The following is a 17,361-nucleotide window of genomic DNA, read 5'->3' as shown; positions in this document are numbered from 1 at the left end:
AAGGCCAATCCAATCGAAGGGGGGGGGGGACTCTAAATAAATGGACGTGGGCTTTGTGTCGTGAGGGGCCCACAGCTGAATTTTCATTGTGGATAGTTGACATGTATTGGGTAAGCCTTACCTTTCCTTGAGCAACCAGCTCCCTCTGTGCTGCCGAAGCAGCTTTGACCAGAGCACTGGTGGCTGCAGCAATAGACTTGGCGGCCTCAAGAATTTGCTCCTCAAAGTTCAAGCTCTCATCTGCTTCCTGTTTAAGGAGGGGGAAACCAACAGTCAATAAATACATCATGTGCAACAACTGTGATGAGGTGCGAAGCAGTTGTTAAAAACAAAAAGGTGCCCTCATTTGGAAAGTTAACAACCGCGCACAGGGGTCAAGAATAACAAGATGAGAGATATACAATCCGTCATGCCATGGACTGGACACGCTGCTAAATCTTTTAGGGGTGCAAAAATAGAGAATATATTCACGTCTTGGGTTGATTTGATACACTGTCGCAGTTTGACACTTTTTCGATACATTTTTTAGAAACAATTATTTTATTAATTGCCAGATTTTCATGTTTTTTAACTTAGCACAGACTGCTAACAGCTGATTCTGAATCAATACAAATTGTGCATCCATGGCCATCTTCAGACTGAAGAAGAAACACCCTGAGGCTCAGGAATGTAAACACGCAAGGTAAAAAAGGTGAAAAAGATGACGAAAGCCCAAAGTAGAGCAGCCAACCGAAAGAAATCCACTTTCAGAATATATTTCTTTGCATTTCCATATTTGTGAGATTATGTCATTAACATTAGAGTGGGTCCCTTCTTGCTCAATTGCACAACACAATCACTGTTGGTCAAATATAGCTATTTGTTATTATATTACATTACGTCATGTACGTATATTTGTTATTTTATAAAATGAGCTTTTCTCACGTCCCGTGGAAGGCGGGGGACATTGATTCTGAGTGGACACACTATATTATTTAGAAAAGAAAAAGAAACCTTGGGTTTGGTCCTGGGTCTCAGTTGCTCCAGTTTCTTGGCAGCTGCTTCAATGGCTGCTGCTGCTCCGAGCAGCTCATTCTCAGCGATGACAGTAGGATCCTCAGGATCCACCCATTCAGTGCCTACAACACACTCAGAATGTTTCCAGCACTTTGGAAGACAATGGCACAAGCTTCGACCAACTTCGCAAAGACACATTTTATTACACTATAATATCAAGCACAGGATTAGTCATATAACCAAACACACATGCAAAAACAAACAGGGGACCTTGTAAAAGTAACATATATGCAGAGAAACAAAGTAGACTGAAACCAGGCTTATAATCGTTTTTGATTTTTCATTAATTCATTTCATTTTGAGTTTGGTTTTCCCAATTCAGTTCATTTTTAATTTGATTTTCTTGAGCAAGTTTGCTACTTTTTATTTTTGAAAATATATCATTTATTTTTTTGTTTTGTTTTTATGAGTTATATTATTATTTTTTAAATACAGTGACATAGTCAAGTGTAAGTTGAATTTAAAAAAAACGTCTTTAAGTATCATGTTATAAAGTGAACTACAATTCTCAAACAAATGTTTGACCTTTTTTCTTCTGCAGCTACGAATGTTATGCAATACGAACTAAATACATTTAACACTTCAGGTTCGATCACACTTCGCATCGGCTTCCCTCAAGGCTGCGTTGTAAGCCCTCTGCTGTTCACACTGCTCAAACATGACTGGGTGTTCTCCCAAATTTCCCATGGTGAAAACCATTAGAACTACAGTATGTGCAAAACCCTCCTTTAAATATGGCGGTGTAATGTGAGCTTGTACGTGCTTCTGCTGAGTGGAGCCAGAATGGCACATTCTGAAAGAGACAGGACTTGCTGCCTGACCTCGACCATGCAACAAACTGCTGAGCTGATGGCGGTCAGACATTCCAGGGGGACTTAGGAGACAGTTTTCTTTTTGCCCTGAACTCCAGAGGCCCGAAATATCACGAGATTTACCCCCTGACAGCTACTTTTAACAACAAAGTGCACGACTGTGTTTTATGTTATGTGTTGTGTTTATTGTGTTTATTATTTTACTTTATGTTCACTGTTTTGTTAAGCGCTTTGTTACAGCTGCAGCTGTTGTGAAAGCACTATATAAATCAGGATGTATTGTATTGTATTGTATTGTATTGTATTGTATAGTATGGAGTCAGCAGTTGCGCTGCTAGGCTAATTAGCATTAGCCACTAACCAAAGCTAATTGTGCCACTTCGCTTGAGATTATTTTCTCCAACAGATGCTTTTGTTAATTAAAGATACATTATTCACATAGCTAATATGTTAAAATATAGTTTTGTAAAGCATACAAATGACTCATTCACACACAAAAAAAAGTCATGAATAAAAGGACAAACAGACATCTTAAAGAATCACGTGACAATATTGTCCAGCGACTGCGCTTTTATGTGGCGGGTACAATACCTTTCATGGCCTCTGCAGCCTGGATCAACTCGGTGACAGAGCCCGCGACCCTTTTGGAGTAGCTGGCCAACTGCTGCTTCATATCATGCGAGGGCTTCTGGATAATCTGATTGAGGGCATGAAAAAAAAAACAAGATTCTATTTAATGTACCATACAAATGCTGATCTTTCTGTAATCTTTCATCCCACCCTTTGTCATTTGCTCAAATCCTTAATTATTTTCAGCATTTAATTTGTATTTAATTGATACCACATTCCTGTGTGATGTTTGGATTTAAGCTTTGTGTGTTTTACCTCGTGTTCACACTAGGTAATGTTTTCAAGATGGGACGCAGAAAGATTGCGTGGTGGCACAAAAGTAAATTCCCTTTTGTAACTGGGTATGTAGCTGGATTCACAATGAAACAGTCACGTTCCAACTTGTGTTAAATGGGAGTCAGGACATACCTGCCATCATTTCAAGTGGCCCCGATTAACCCCATGTAAACTTTAGCTGTTCTAGCGGGCTTTTTCTAACTTTTTTTTTTTTTTGCCACATCACAGCACAGGCATTGGTTGGCTGAGAACTACCACAGCATTAGATTTTTTTTGTTGTGTTGAGTTGTATATCCAGGTTATAGAGCACATTTTGGGAAGAAGAAATTTTGAAATTATTTCTTTTAGTGTCTTTTTTTTATCGTCTCAAAATCTGAAATTGAACAGGGGTGTGTAGACTTTTTAAAACCATGTAGCTGATGGTCCCCTACAAAAAATGCTTCTATTGCCTCTGCTGACAATGACGTTAATACTGTATGCCAAACCCTTGATTTTTTTTTTCCATTGTCGGTAAAACAACAAAATCTATTGATCACATACCATAGGAAACCCATTTCAAAAATTCAGTGAACATAATTGGTCAGGGTTTCTATAATTGCAACAGGGCCATTTATTTTACTGTCAGTTGGTGTCCTCAAACTGTCCTAGGTAGACATGAACTATTCAAGTTGGAGAAGTGTCTGACAGCTGCAAAGTATTAACTTGGCTCAGCCTGTACCCGGCTCGGGTTTTTTCAGATGTGTTGTCATGACAAGATAGAGGTGTGCACGCAATAGTACAGGAACGCATGCAACAAGCCAAACCGGCGCACATGCCAGCTCACACACAAACTCACACACAGCTCACAAATGAACCGACACTCTCACACTCGGATAAAAACAGTCACTGGGACCACTCCTGTTGTTTGAGCTTCAAAAGCATTGCTACACATCAGAAATTCAACATGGACATTTGTAAACCCCAAGTTAAACGATTTTGTTTGTGAATTTAATTTCGCATTTCTCTCAAGGTGAGGAGGGTAACTGTTGTGAAAGGGTAAAAATCTGCTATAGCGCCACGTGCTCCTGACAGAAGATAAACAAAAAAACAAGCTATGTTGCTAAGCAGCACGTTGAGACCCTCAGGGATAGTCCGGTTTCAGAACCAGATCGACTGGGTGTGGACAAGGCGGTCAAACCATTTCAAGTGTCTGGAACAGAAGAACGGACTCAGATCATATCTATAAAAAGGTCCTGCCAGTGGACCATTGATTTTTTTTTTTTTTTTTTTTTACTAAACTGAATTTATTCGAGTGGATGCAAAGATAATTTTTACAATCAAAACAAAAAAGCCAAATTGACCGGATTCAATAGGCAGACCTAAAATAACTTGCAAATAACAGGGTAAAAGATTACTGAATTTAACATAAGTGAAGGTCAAACAGTTTTGTTGATTTTGTCCGTAGCAAAGTGACAAGAGGAAGCCACCTTTGTAGAAAAAAATAAAAACAACATGTAATTTGCACTGCAAACACTTTTTAAATCACCCTTAACAGATAAATTCACGAGAAAACAATTGATGACGAAAGTACCGGACTTATTCTACTGCCTGCCTTGCTCTTCTCATGAATATTTAATTTGCGTGATTCAAGTCAAATTTTTGAGGGCGCAAGATTCTCTAAGAAGTAGACAAAATTCAAGGATTAACTATAGCTGTGGACATACAGTACGTTTTACGATACCAAAGTTGAAGGAAAAATTTTGCCTTTATGGGCGAGTACTGACATTATGTTGGACTGTATTCCTTAAAACCTAGAGCGAATTTTAACCCTTTCATGCACCAATAATGATAACCCGTAACCTGACAACATGATAAAATGTCCACTGTTGTTCCTGAAAGGGTTCAAGATCTTCATATGAACATGTTGGATTAACACTCACAGACTAAATCAGTGGTCCCCAAACTTTTTCCTGTGAGGGCCACATAACTTTTCGCTTCTCTGATGGGGGGTCCGGGGTCAGTTTGTAACAGCAAAAGTGTGACTGCAAGAGTACCTAGACGTAAAAATGTATTGTTTCCCAGAAACCCACACAAAATCAAATAACCTTTTTTGATACACTCGCGGTATTAAAGACGTCTTTCTTCTCAGGACACACCACCTCCGCGACAGCATTCATGCATTTCTTGACAAACTCTCCTTACCGCTGCTTGCTATCAGTTGAGCAAACCGAAAGCTAGCCCGAACAGATGGCTGGTTCAGCTGAGCTTGGCGTACAAATGTATTTTGCTGAGCTAACGTTCCTCTTTTTAGCGTTGACAGTTTGTCTGCTCTCATTTGCCCATGCAAAAAATCGTACTTGTTCTTGTGACGGGATTCATAGTGTCTCCGCAGATTGTATTCTTTGAATACCGCCACCGACAGATGAGACAGACAATCTTTTCTTTGCATTGAAAAAAAAAATTGTTTCTCCATTTTGGGTTAAATTCCCTGTATTCTGAATAATTTTTTTCTCTTACCTCACCTTTTCGCCATGATTACGTTCTCTTTGAGAGGGACGGGTTTAGGATTTTTTTTTTCTGGGGTTGCCAGATAACGGCACAGACCGCAAAAGGATGGAACAAATGTCACGTTATACTGTATGTGTTTATGAAATTGTTACGAGCTAATAGTTAATCATGAAAATAGTTCATAACTAAGGAATATTTTATTGCAAAAGCCAAATTTTATGATAAAATACAAATATACACAGATGAAAAATAAATCAAAAGACTCTCTGGTATTGTTCAGGGGGGCCGGACCAAATGTGGAGGCGGGCCGGATACGGCCCGCGGGCCGTAGTTTGGTGACCACTGGACTAAATGATTGAAAGTGACTCTTGCTGCATGTATACACTACCACTGATCAAATATCAACGTCAACTTTCTATCCATGCTCCAGTTTCTTCAATGGAATTACCGAACAGATGTATTTACGGTAATTCAACATATATGAAAACAAATACAGGATGCGAAGGCAGGCTGTTTGGCCAGAGATCAAACTGGGTCCAGTGCAAGCAAACAAGCATTTGACAAACTGTGTCAGTGACTTTTAATTAATGTGCTCATGTAAACATAAGTGACCTGCCACAGATAAATGAGTAACACTGACCCAGAGTTAAAAAATTATATTTTGGCATCGTTAAAAAGAGCATGATTGCAGCTTCCCTATTCTATATCAACCATTGCGCTACGCTAGTCATAACATTGTTATCACAAATATGAACGGGTAGGTACGAAACGCCACCTTTGTGTCGCATGCCTATAGGAGGGTCAAAGTTGTGACTTCCATGCGTGTGTTTTTATTATTATTGCCTTGTATCTCGGAATTTACACGATCGAATTCCAACTCATCTTGCTACGGCGGGTCACATAAGGGATACAAAGTGTAAGACCTCACAACGTCAAGGATGACTTTTTCTTAGTATAATTTCCCTAACACGCATCCCTTCTAATATTCGTTCCGTTCAACTTTCACATCCAAAATCAGGAAAAGCCTGACATCAAGAAAACACGCCGTTAACAGACATGTTATGATATGAACTAAGATGATTTCAACCAATGCAACTCACACTTGTTTGATTAGTCATGTTGCATACTCACCGGCTTTGCACAAATATCAATGAACCACAAGTTTAAATTCAAAAAACATTTGCAGAGAATGTGGGGGGGGGGGGGGGGGGAGAAATAGAGGACGTTATTAAACAAATGACCTACTGCAAGACAAAAATTGTGTCATGTGTGAAATAAATTCTGAGCCCTGGGATGATTTTGACAAAAACGTGATTCATACACCAGAGAACTGTCGAAGAAAATGTACAAGATGTCAATGGAATCAATGTATCTGGAGAGTAGCGGTCCCCAACCTTTTTTGCCCCACGGACCGTTTTAATGTCGGACAATATTTTCAGAGACCGGCCTTTAAGGTGTGGCAGATAAATACAACAAAATAATATGATATGACCTGCATGACACCTGTGGTATTTTCTAAACATCATAATAAACACGAATCATGACACGAGGAATGTCCTATCTGGCCGCAGCACTCTCTGGTTGCTATGGTAACGGTTTAACGTGCCTTCAAAATACGACACTGCGCAAATACAAATTGCATGAAAAATACGATTTACTATCACCGCATATTATGCAGAGTGGGCTTGGTGTGTGGGAATCACCCGTTGAAATTAATCCACATTTTCAGTAGGACCCCTGATATTGTCGATTAAATGTAGCCTTGTTTTTCTTGAAAGTCGTAGGCTCCTCTTCTGTCTCCTGGCTGGGCCGTTTCCACTTCCCAAATCTACTTTTGGTTGTTTTTTACTCATTTTGCTTGCTCCTGGGTTTCATTTTAGCTTTAACCTATCACGTGACCGTGAAGCGCGCCTTGACCTGCGTCAAGAGTGACATACTGTTGACGGATGTAACAGAGGATCCGGTAATTTTTCAAAATAAAACATATTTCAGATTCCGAAATCAATGGATCATGGAACTATGTGTCTTTAAAAAAAATCTCTCCCTCTGATCCTAACAGAATCAAGGCATGAGTTTCCCATGACAACTTACCACTAGTACATGCTCCAGGAGTCCCAGGTATCCCGTTGCACACTCGTTTCCATAGCGCAGCGCTCTCATCCGGACCTCTTTATTGACCTCCGCATGGTAGGCAGCTTGCTAAGAGGACGAATGAAAAGAATCAACATTTTAATGAGTGACAATTCAGATTCAAGAGATAAAAGGTCATTAACCCTTTCAGGGACAGCTTATCATGTTATCAGGTTACAGGGTGCATGAAAGGGTGAAGAGTGTACATGCATTACATACATGACAGAAGAAAAATATTTTACAGACCCATTGTTTAAGAAGACAACTCATCGGTGCCTTGTCCCAAGAGACAAACTGGCTAACTTTATAAATCATCAACAGCGTATATATGAGTTTTCCAATTACCTTGCAGGAGTGTAACATGTCAGCAATGGCCCTTCTGCTGAGGTTAGCAGTGGCAATGATGTCTTCTTGGCGACAAGAGTTCCCTGCAGCCACTGCCTTTGCCGTCGCCATGGTGATTCCTTTAGTCATGCGAATGAACTCCTCAGGTGTGGTCGTCGTTGCTGGTGGGTCCGAGCTGCTGAATGTCTGTGTCATTGATTGAACAAATGGCTTCAATTAGTATGTGACATTGAAAAGGACATTCTATAAAATTAAAAATCCATAGTCATGGATGATGTCGATGAATCCAATCCTCCTATATTTCATGAATATGAAATTGGGATGTGGCTACAAAACATCTGACATTGCGAAAAACTGCAATTAAAATGTACGCTAAAAGACAAAGAAGCTTTGTTTGAACCAGCGCTTGGTGAGGCGAACGCATGTTTGCGAAAGATCAGAATGGTCATTGGCCTCTATTTGTTTTGTGAAACAACTTGTGGTCCCTACGGTAGCGACCACAAGTTGTTTCATGCATACATAGCGTAAGTAATGTACATAAAAATGTGCGGCCTATGTTGATCTGTCAAGTTCTGTTGCAAACACATGATAAAACTGTATCTGCTAAAAGAGAAAAAAAATGACCAATGTGCCTGGTGGGATATAATTAAGGGAAAAGATGGCAGATGCACAAACAAAAAATGTGTCAGTACTAACAGCCAGTTCCTGTCTGATGTGTTCAATGGTGGCCTCCAAAGCTCTGGTCCCCTTCGTGGCTTCATCCTCAACCGCCTTTACCGTTTTCAAGAGCGATGTAACATTAGTCACCATCACCTGTTGTGGGCAAAGATCATCGTATGGGTTAAAAGGGCAGAAAGAAAATAGCGCTCATGAATGCAAGTCACCAAATATCTCTTTAATTTCATTCCAATGAACCACATCATTACCAGGCGAGGCAACCGACCTTCTTTCTGGGTTGAGGTTGACTGCACTGCGGGCTGAGAAATGTATTAAGGTCCCAAATAAGTAAATTACATGTTCACTCTAATACTGTAGATTGCATGCTCGTATTGTGCATTATCTACAGATAGCGGACAATAATTGGTCACTCTACCAGATTGCATGCGCTGTTGACAACAGGTGTAAAAGTTGCGAAGAAAAGAAAAAAAAATGGTTTTGCGTATTAGACATGTCTGATGGTTGTCACAGATGGGAGAGCACCAAAAGCCCAAAATGAAGTTTGAATTGAAGGAATTGGAAGTGTTCGTGGAAGAGGCAACCAAACAGACTGACAATCTTTCCGGACTGGCTGTATTTTCAGCTTGAAAATGCAAATCTCTCTCCTTACTCACACACACACACACACACACACACACACACACACACACACACACACACATATATGCATGCACGCCTCGACGAGCAACAGCCTGAGCTAAAGACTCAAGCACACAATTCCCCCCCCCCCCCCCGCCCCCCCATTTCCTCCTCTCATGGCTTGCGGTCGACTTGGGACCACTCTGCTGGCTCTTGGTCGATTGCGATTGACATATTGGGCACCCCTGCCTTAAAAACAGAGGTAATTTGCTGACTAGCTTAGCGCTAACCACTTAGCGCCGTTGTCTGCGCGTGAGCGGTGATTCAGTCATCTGACTGGTTGCCCCCTATGTCAATCAAGTAAGGGGATTGATGTTAGGCTGACGTAGTACGTTTGTGTATTAAGCACCGTTGTTTGAATGGCAGCGCCATCGCCGAGGCGTTTTCGACAATTGCCGTGTGAAAGCCAGGGAGCCACATTGAACCAGCCAAAGAGCTGCATGTGGCTCGCGAGCCGTGGGTTGGCCACCATTGCTGTAGTATGTTTCAATGGTATTGACACGATGAGAAGTACATGTGTTGAAAACGTGACATGGCGCATACGTGATATCACTCCCCGAGACTCCCACAATGCCTCACTATATTCAAGCAGTAAATACCAGAGTTCCCCTTTCTTACACGTTCAATAATGTAGAGTTAATTGTTGAGTGCCTTTTAAAGGCTAATAGGGCGTCTTCCTGTATTTTATTATTTGTTAACGATTAGTTTTGTTGCAGGCACAGTGCGTGCGTGAGTGACCTCATTGGCTGAAAAGTATGTGCTTGTTGTTCAGAAGATTTGTCAAGAGTCACAAACTGCTGCAACCCAGAGGCGATTGCCTGTAACTGCCTTGGCTGGTGAAAGGGACCTGAAATTCACCTTCTTGTCAATGAGATTGAATATCATGATATAGCAATGTTTTATGACTTCTGAGTAAATGTAGTCTGATGACTTGTCTAGAAAAAAAACCCCATTAGATGAGTCATTAAGGAAAAAAAGCACACATTGGAGAGTAACATATTACTTATTAATGCGTTCTTGTTATTGGCATCACTGGTAAGGCATGACTCCTTCTTGTTAATGATTCAAAGTCAGCCTTTGGATCAGGGGTCACCAACGTGGTGCCCGCTGGCACCAGGTAGCCCTCGAGACCCACATGAGTAGCCGGCGGGTCTGTTCTAAAAAGAGCTCACCAGTGATGGGACATTTTGATTTTCTAGTAATGTAAGAATTTGAAAATGTAAACACTTGAGGAGATTTCTCGAAATAAAGTGTTGCATATTGATATAGATGTTTCCTAATTACGAGACGTGAGATGAAAATTTACAATTATCCATCCAATCCATCCGTCTGATGCTGAGAGGGTGGACATCTCCGTTTTAGTTCTCTTCTTTCACTGTTGCCTTTGGGTGTGAGGATGAATGTCACAAGAGAGTAGCACGGCATGCTTTTAAACCTTTGACAACTGGGGATGTGAATGTCCGTTTGTCTTTTACCTTGGCAGAATTCTTAAGATGGAGCATGCTGGGATCATCATGAGGTTTGCCTGCAGCAGCCTTGGTGGTGCTGATGAGGTTGCCCAGGGCTTTGGCCACATCTTTCACTGCGTTGATGAGGACCACCTGTTGCATAAACACCCCCAAAAATGCTTTTTTTCCTCTAGTTACATTCTTTAACATTTCATAGTCTTTTATTTTCATTATGTTGTGAGTTTCTTTGATCATAACGTAGTTTAATGATCATCCACGCACCTGGGTCTCTGGATCTTCAGAACCAAGGCTGGCAGCTCCCAGTTTGACCACATCAGCCAGTTTGGTAATGGTGCAAACAGAGGATTGTGCAGCCTGGGCTAGTTTTTCTTGACTGGCTCCAGCACCAGATACTAAAAGCTTGGTGTCCTCCACCAGAGCCTTGGCTGTCTTCAAGATGTATTCTCTGTAAAATAGGGAAGCCAAAAAATCACTGGTGTGAAAGACAAACTGAGCACATTTTTAGAAAGTGAGCGAGAGAAAGGGAAAGAGCCATAGAAACCAGACAAAGAGAGTTTTTGATATTGCTATGTATTTTTCACAGTGTTCCTTGAGCACAGTGTTATACTGGAACCACTGATTTATTTCTGTTCATGACACTAACTATCACATTTTCATTGTGGGAATAAGGATAAATGCTTTTAAAAGGTTTTTACAAAGATGAATTTGAATTTTCCGCACTATAAAGTCAATCTTCTCAAAATCCGTAAGTGCGCCCTATAATCCGATGCGCCTTATGTATGGTGTTACACAGTCTCTTTATATTCCCCATTAAATTGTTTCTCTGTGAGCGTTCCGATGCAATGAAGTGGTGATTATTAGCAGGAACCAATTATAACCAAAATGGGTTCTGCCCGACACTAATTGACATGTGCAGTTGCCAACACACACTCAAACAGACAACTACTTTGTGACCTCTGCGCAGCCATTATGAAACACAGATAATACCAAAAGCATAGTTAACTACTGACTCAATGAAAGAAGGAGACAAGCAAGACTTCTAAGAATATTTAGCCCCTTCTGCTTGTGATCTCACAAGGTTTGTGTGCCTTTTTGTTGAATCAATTGTCTTCATGACTTTTATCTCTCATTCATTGTTTTGTAATGCCATTTGTATTTATGTTTCATGTCCGTGTTTGTGACCAGTTCTAATGGCTTTGTTACAGTTGCAGTGGTTGTGAAGGCTCAATATAAATAAAGCTGAATTGTATTGTATTATGTTTAGCGTAGCACCATCTGGTGGATTCATAGCGCAACCGCGGCCACTATTGTAGCTTCTATTCTATGTGCCTCATAATGTAGTGCGCCCTATATATGAAAACAGTTTTAAAATAGGCCATTCATTGAAAGTGTGCCTTATACTCCAGAGCGCCTTACAGTGCAGAAAATATTTGGTTTATATATATATATATATATATATATGCTTTTAAACCTTTGACAACTGGGGATGTGAATGTGCGTTTGTCTTTTACCTTGGCAGAATTCTTAAGATGGAGCATGCTGGGATCATCATGAGGTTCATATATATATATATATATATATATATATATACCGTATTTTCACGACTATAAGGCGCCATTAAAAGTCTAAAATTTTCTCCAAAATGGACAGGACGCCTTATGATGCGGAGCGTCTTGTCTATGCGCTGAGTTCCAAAACCTGACTGACAGCCGACACGCTGTTTATATAGAGAAAAGGCGGAAGTGACTGTGGACAGGCATGCGGCAAAGAAGTCGGCCAATCAGTGAAGGGTGGGCGTGTATATATACATATATGGAGAGAAAGAGAGAGAAAAGGCAGACGTGAGTGACAGGCATGCGGGGAAGCAGTCCGCCAATCAGTGAAGGGTGGGCGTGTAAGTGGACGCTAAAGCGACGCTACAAGCAGGTACCAACACCTGTATAGAGTGTGGCTATGTGCATTGTTGCAAAACAACTTCGGTTTTGGTTTCTAAGAACCCCCGAAAATAAATTCTACAAAGAGACACGCCTACGAAGCTCAGTTCAAACTTCAAGCCATCGGTTATGCTTTTGGCATGCGTGCCCATCTCACAGCAGCGGTGAAAAACCAAGTCAAGCAAATGAACTCTGAGCTTGCCGTTATTCCCGGAGGCTTGACTAAAGAACTCCAACCGCTGGACATCGGCATCAACCGGGCGTTCAAAGTAAAGTTGCGAGCGGCATGGGAACAATGAATGATCGATGGCAAACACAACTTTACAAAGAGTGAGAGGCAGCGCCGGGCGAGTTACGCCACAATTTGCGAATGGATTGTGGCTGCTTGGACGAACGTGTCTGCTTGCACTGTTGTTCGAGTTTTTGGCAAAGCCGGCATCATTTCTGTGGAGCCACATGGTAATGAGAGTGACTGACAACGAGAGGGAACACGGCGTTTTTGATGGATTACCGGTACTTGCACAAATGTTCAATTCTGATGCAGAGGATGAGGACTTTGATGGATTTCTGGGTGATGATTGATCGAAAAACGTGAGTACATTGTACGATGGCTAAATAAAATACAACGGAGCTCCGTTTTGCTTCGTTGCCTTTTTAAAAACGTGTTTTTAGCTTGTATCTGTATGTCTTGGCATGCTACCGTATGCTACAAGCTAACGTGTTTTTAGCGTGCGCGCATGCATGCCGTATGTTTAAGCTGGCGTATGTTTTACCACTTTAAAATTGCGCCCAATAATACAGTGCGTTTTGTCTATGTGTAAAATACAGAAATAGCACCCATTAATGAGACTGCGCCCAACCATACGGTGCGTCGAATGGTCGTGAAAATACGGTATATATATAGTGGATGTAGCTGTCCCAAGTGATGGAAACATCAGAAAGAAGGAACACGAGAAACTCGAGAAATACCAAGGGCTCAGAGAGGAGCTGGAGAGAGCCTGGAAGGCAAAGGTGACAGTCGTGCCTGTGGTGGTCGGAGCACTCGGGGCAGTAACCCCCAAACTAGATGAGTGGTTGCAACAGATCCCGGGAACAACATCGGACATCTCAGTCCAGAAATGTGCAGTGCTGGGAACAGCAAGGATACTGCGCAGAACCCTCAAGCTTCCTGGCCTCTGGTAGAGGACCCGAGCTGAATGAGGGACGGACACCACCCGAGGGGGGGTGAGACGAGGGGGAAAAAAAAAAAAATATATATATATATACACACACACACACGCACACACACACACACACACACACACACACACACACACACACACACACACACACACACACACACACACACACACACACACACACACACACACACATATATACAGTATATATATATATATATATATATATATAATTTCTGAATAAACACGGAAAACTAAATTCACACTTTCCTGTTTCACCACAAGTCCAACAGATCATTTCGGTTTTCTCAACACGATCATGAATTCTTTATAGATCTCCACAAAAGCAAAGAGGATATATATTAACAAATCAATGACCACTGTGCCTCAATAAAAACATCAAAACCGCCCACTTGCACTTTAACTGAACATTCTAAATTGGGAGGAGTGGCAGCTAGGACAAATGCTCGACACATTTTCATGACACATGATCCTACATAATGCCGCTCTTGCTATTTTAACACAAGAGAAGCTCTTTGTGTGCGTCATCCTCTCGGAAATAGCTATTGTGGCAAGTGAAATTCCTGCTCAAACTGTTCAATTAAAACAAGTCAGAAAGGGTGAAAATAGAGTACATTTGCATATGGCAACAAAAAAATGCTTTTTCAGATTTCTCATCAAGCTGTCATTTTACCTGCTTTATTATGGGCCTGCTGTGGCGGATGCCCTGCCACTAACGTGTGCTTCAGCATGATCAAGTGTTATTTCTTGGTAATAAATCTTATACTGTTGGAAAGCTTGTTCATTTCCCTTTTGAACAAGGGTAAGAAATATGCATTTCAGGGATGGGCAGCACAGCTACGTACAGCATATGGCCATTCATAATTTGCCAAGTACTTGCAAATGCCCAACAGTTTATTTAGCTGTTGCCATGGACTCTCGTTTGGAGCTTCTCAGCATGAGCATTTCTTTGCTACAAACTCTGCATTTGACTGATCTGTATAATGTGCCTGTGTTCCGATGAACCTAGTTGCAAAACTGTTTGGTGTGAGCCCTAGTATCATCTCCAAACTCAAGGCTAAGTCTGTATGATGGGTGATCCCAGCGATGTCAGAGATGGTTTCCTAACCCTCTCGGCACTTGGGCTGTCTTCTACAGATTTGCATGAGCATGTTATGTTCAGCAATCAGTCCAATAAATGCTTGCAACAGTTGGATCGTCGGGTCGAAGTCTGGAGAAGACACCAAGAACACGATGCTGATTGCTGTACCGATAGTGTAAAAGCTTATGGGGAAGGCCGTGCGATGGTGTGGGGTGGCAACTCCCTCACTGGAAAAACAATTCTTGTCCTCATTGGAGGCAATCTCAATGCAGAAAGCTATCAAGATCAGATTCAACAACCAGTGCCAATTCTATATCGCCACAGTCTGGAACTGACCTTTATCCTCCAAGATGACAATGCTTGACCCCACACAGCGGGTTTTATCAGAGACTACCTCCACAATTTGTGAGTGGGGAGTAGGAAGGAATGACCCGCCAGCTGTTGTGATCTAAGCCCAGTGAACACTCGTGGGATTAGTTTGGGTGTACTGTTCGTGACCAACACAAACATGTTGGCTGACTTGCTACAAATGCCGGCCGAAGAATGGGCTACCACCGCACAGCAATGTGTGACCAGGATGAGGAGGTGCCGGGCCGTTGGGGCTGTGTATGATACTTCAACACACTACTGCGACTCCTAATTGTCGAATGAATAATTAGCCAATATGTCTTGTTTCATGAAATGTTTACAATCCAACCCATAAATCCTTTTGTAATCCGATTATCCTCACAAAAGTCGTGGGTGTGCTGGAGCCTATCCCAGCTGTCTTCGGGCAGTAGGCGGGGTACACCCTGAACTGGTTGCCAGCCAATGGCAGACAATCCAACCCAGGAGTCACAAAACAACAAATCAAGAGCAACAGAAAAATACGTTGTCTGGCATAGGCAGGGAAGTTTGACTTTTTTTTTTTTTTTTGTGGACACAACGCTCATTGCACAAAGGAATGTTCTTTCCAAAACGTGGCACAATTTAAACAGTCTATGATTTTTTTTTTTTTGCCAAGCAGAATTGTTAAAACAAGCAAATAATTAAATAGAAACTCCTTTTGGGGTTTTGTAAACTTAACCAGCCGTTTAACAACAGACACCTGTCACTGTCTCATTAGGTTAAATCAGGGGTCGGCAACCCCAAATGTTGAAAGAGCCGTATTGGACCAAAATAAACAAAAAACAAATATGTCTGGAGGCGCAAAAAATAAAAAGCCTTACAATGAAGGCAACACATGCTGTATGTATCTATAGGAGCTACATTAGCCTGCTATCAACATGACTAAGTTGGCTACAAATACACAACGAGCATTCATGATTAAACGTTTTTCTTTTCCACTGCAGTTCATCCTGTAGAGGAGGGGGTGCCCAAACTTTTTTGATGGAAGATCTACTTTTCGAACAACCAACCTCCCGCGATCGACCCGTTATCGTACATGCGCGCATACGCACACACTTACACACGCATGCCGTAATGAGCAACAGCCATGACGGCCGCTAAGATGAACGAGGCACGGGACGCACTTTCGTAGCGTGCTAACTATCGTAGCTCAAGTGCACCGTTTAAAATTGCTTCTCTTGGCCGCCCAGATTTCAATTCTTAGCAAGTATCCTCGGTGAATTGTACATGAAAGGCATTTTTTTTTTTAAACAACAGCCCCCTGACTGACATCCTGCCCTGCTAAGAGAGACGTGTGTCGCAGGCTATGATGCAAATATTCATTGACGAAATGTTCACATTTAATATTTATTCGACACATTTTTACAGCATCGGAAAATGTTACTAATGTTTGTCCTCTGACAGAAACCGAATTAAAACATAAAAATGCATTTCCCTCCCATCTTTTTCCATTGTCAAACAAGCTCTAGGGAGCTACTGCGGGGCACTTAAGAGCCGCATGCGGCTCGAGAGCCGCGTGTTGCCAACTCCCGGGTTAAGTATCGTATTTTCACGACCATTCGGCGCACCGTATTGTTGGGCGCAGTCTCAGTAACGGGTGCTATTTCTGTATTTGACACATACACAAAACGCACTGTATTATTGGGCGGAGCCAGGCATGTTAAAACATACGCCAGCTTAAACATACGGCATGCATGCACGCACGCTAAAAACACGTTTTTAAAAAGGCAACGGAAGCAAAACTGAGTTCGGTTGTACGTTATTTAGCCATTTTACAATGTACTCATGCGACTGGTACCTGCTAGGGGCGTGCCTTTAGCGTCCTCTTACACGCCTACCCTTCACTCATTGGCGACTGGTACCTGCTAGGGACGTGCCTTTAGCGTCCTCTTACACGCCCACCCTTCACTCATTAGCAGACTTCCGCATGCCTGTCGTCACTCACGTCCGCCTTTTCTCTATATAAACAGCGTGTCGGCCAGAGGTGCTCTCAGTCAGGCTTTGGAACTCGGCGCATACACTAGACGCTCCGCTTTATAAGGCGTCCTGTCCATTTTAGAGAAAATTTAAGACTCTTAATGGTGCCTTACAGGCGTGAAAATACGGTAAATACCTTATGGCTTTGCCCGTAGGCTTTCTGTGCACAGAGAGACATCTGACTATCTGTTAGCATTCCAACTGTTAGCATTTCAGCAAATT

At 41.8% G+C, this 17,361-nt stretch overlaps 1 protein-coding gene across 4 annotated transcripts in view; it reads right to left on the bottom strand.

Annotated features, from left to right (window-relative positions):
* The window catches only part of tln1 (talin 1), a 94,093-nt gene that overhangs the window by 8,352 nt on the left and 68,380 nt on the right, over window positions 1-17,361 (bottom strand). For all 4 annotated transcript variants that reach the window (XM_086135941.1, XM_086135944.1, XM_086135945.1 and 1 more), the window contains 8 exons: window positions 10,823-11,006; window positions 10,568-10,693; window positions 8,433-8,549; window positions 7,737-7,922; window positions 7,353-7,460; window positions 2,460-2,565; window positions 994-1,118; window positions 122-247 (listed from right to left, as the gene is read on the bottom strand). In XM_086135941.1, coding sequence (XP_085992067.1) covers window positions 122-247; window positions 994-1,118; window positions 2,460-2,565; window positions 7,353-7,460; window positions 7,737-7,922; window positions 8,433-8,549; window positions 10,568-10,693; window positions 10,823-11,006 — 1,078 coding nt within the window. The remainder of the gene's footprint in view (window positions 1-121; window positions 248-993; window positions 1,119-2,459; window positions 2,566-7,352; window positions 7,461-7,736; window positions 7,923-8,432; window positions 8,550-10,567; window positions 10,694-10,822; window positions 11,007-17,361) is intronic.

This window comes from Hippocampus guttulatus, chromosome 17 (assembly GCF_054856545.1).
Source record: "Hippocampus guttulatus isolate MCC_2025c chromosome 17, RoL_Hgut_1.0, whole genome shotgun sequence".
In the NCBI taxonomy this organism is placed as follows: Eukaryota; Metazoa; Chordata; class Actinopteri; order Syngnathiformes; family Syngnathidae; genus Hippocampus; species Hippocampus guttulatus.
This window is presented reverse-complemented; position numbering and strand designations above follow the sequence as displayed.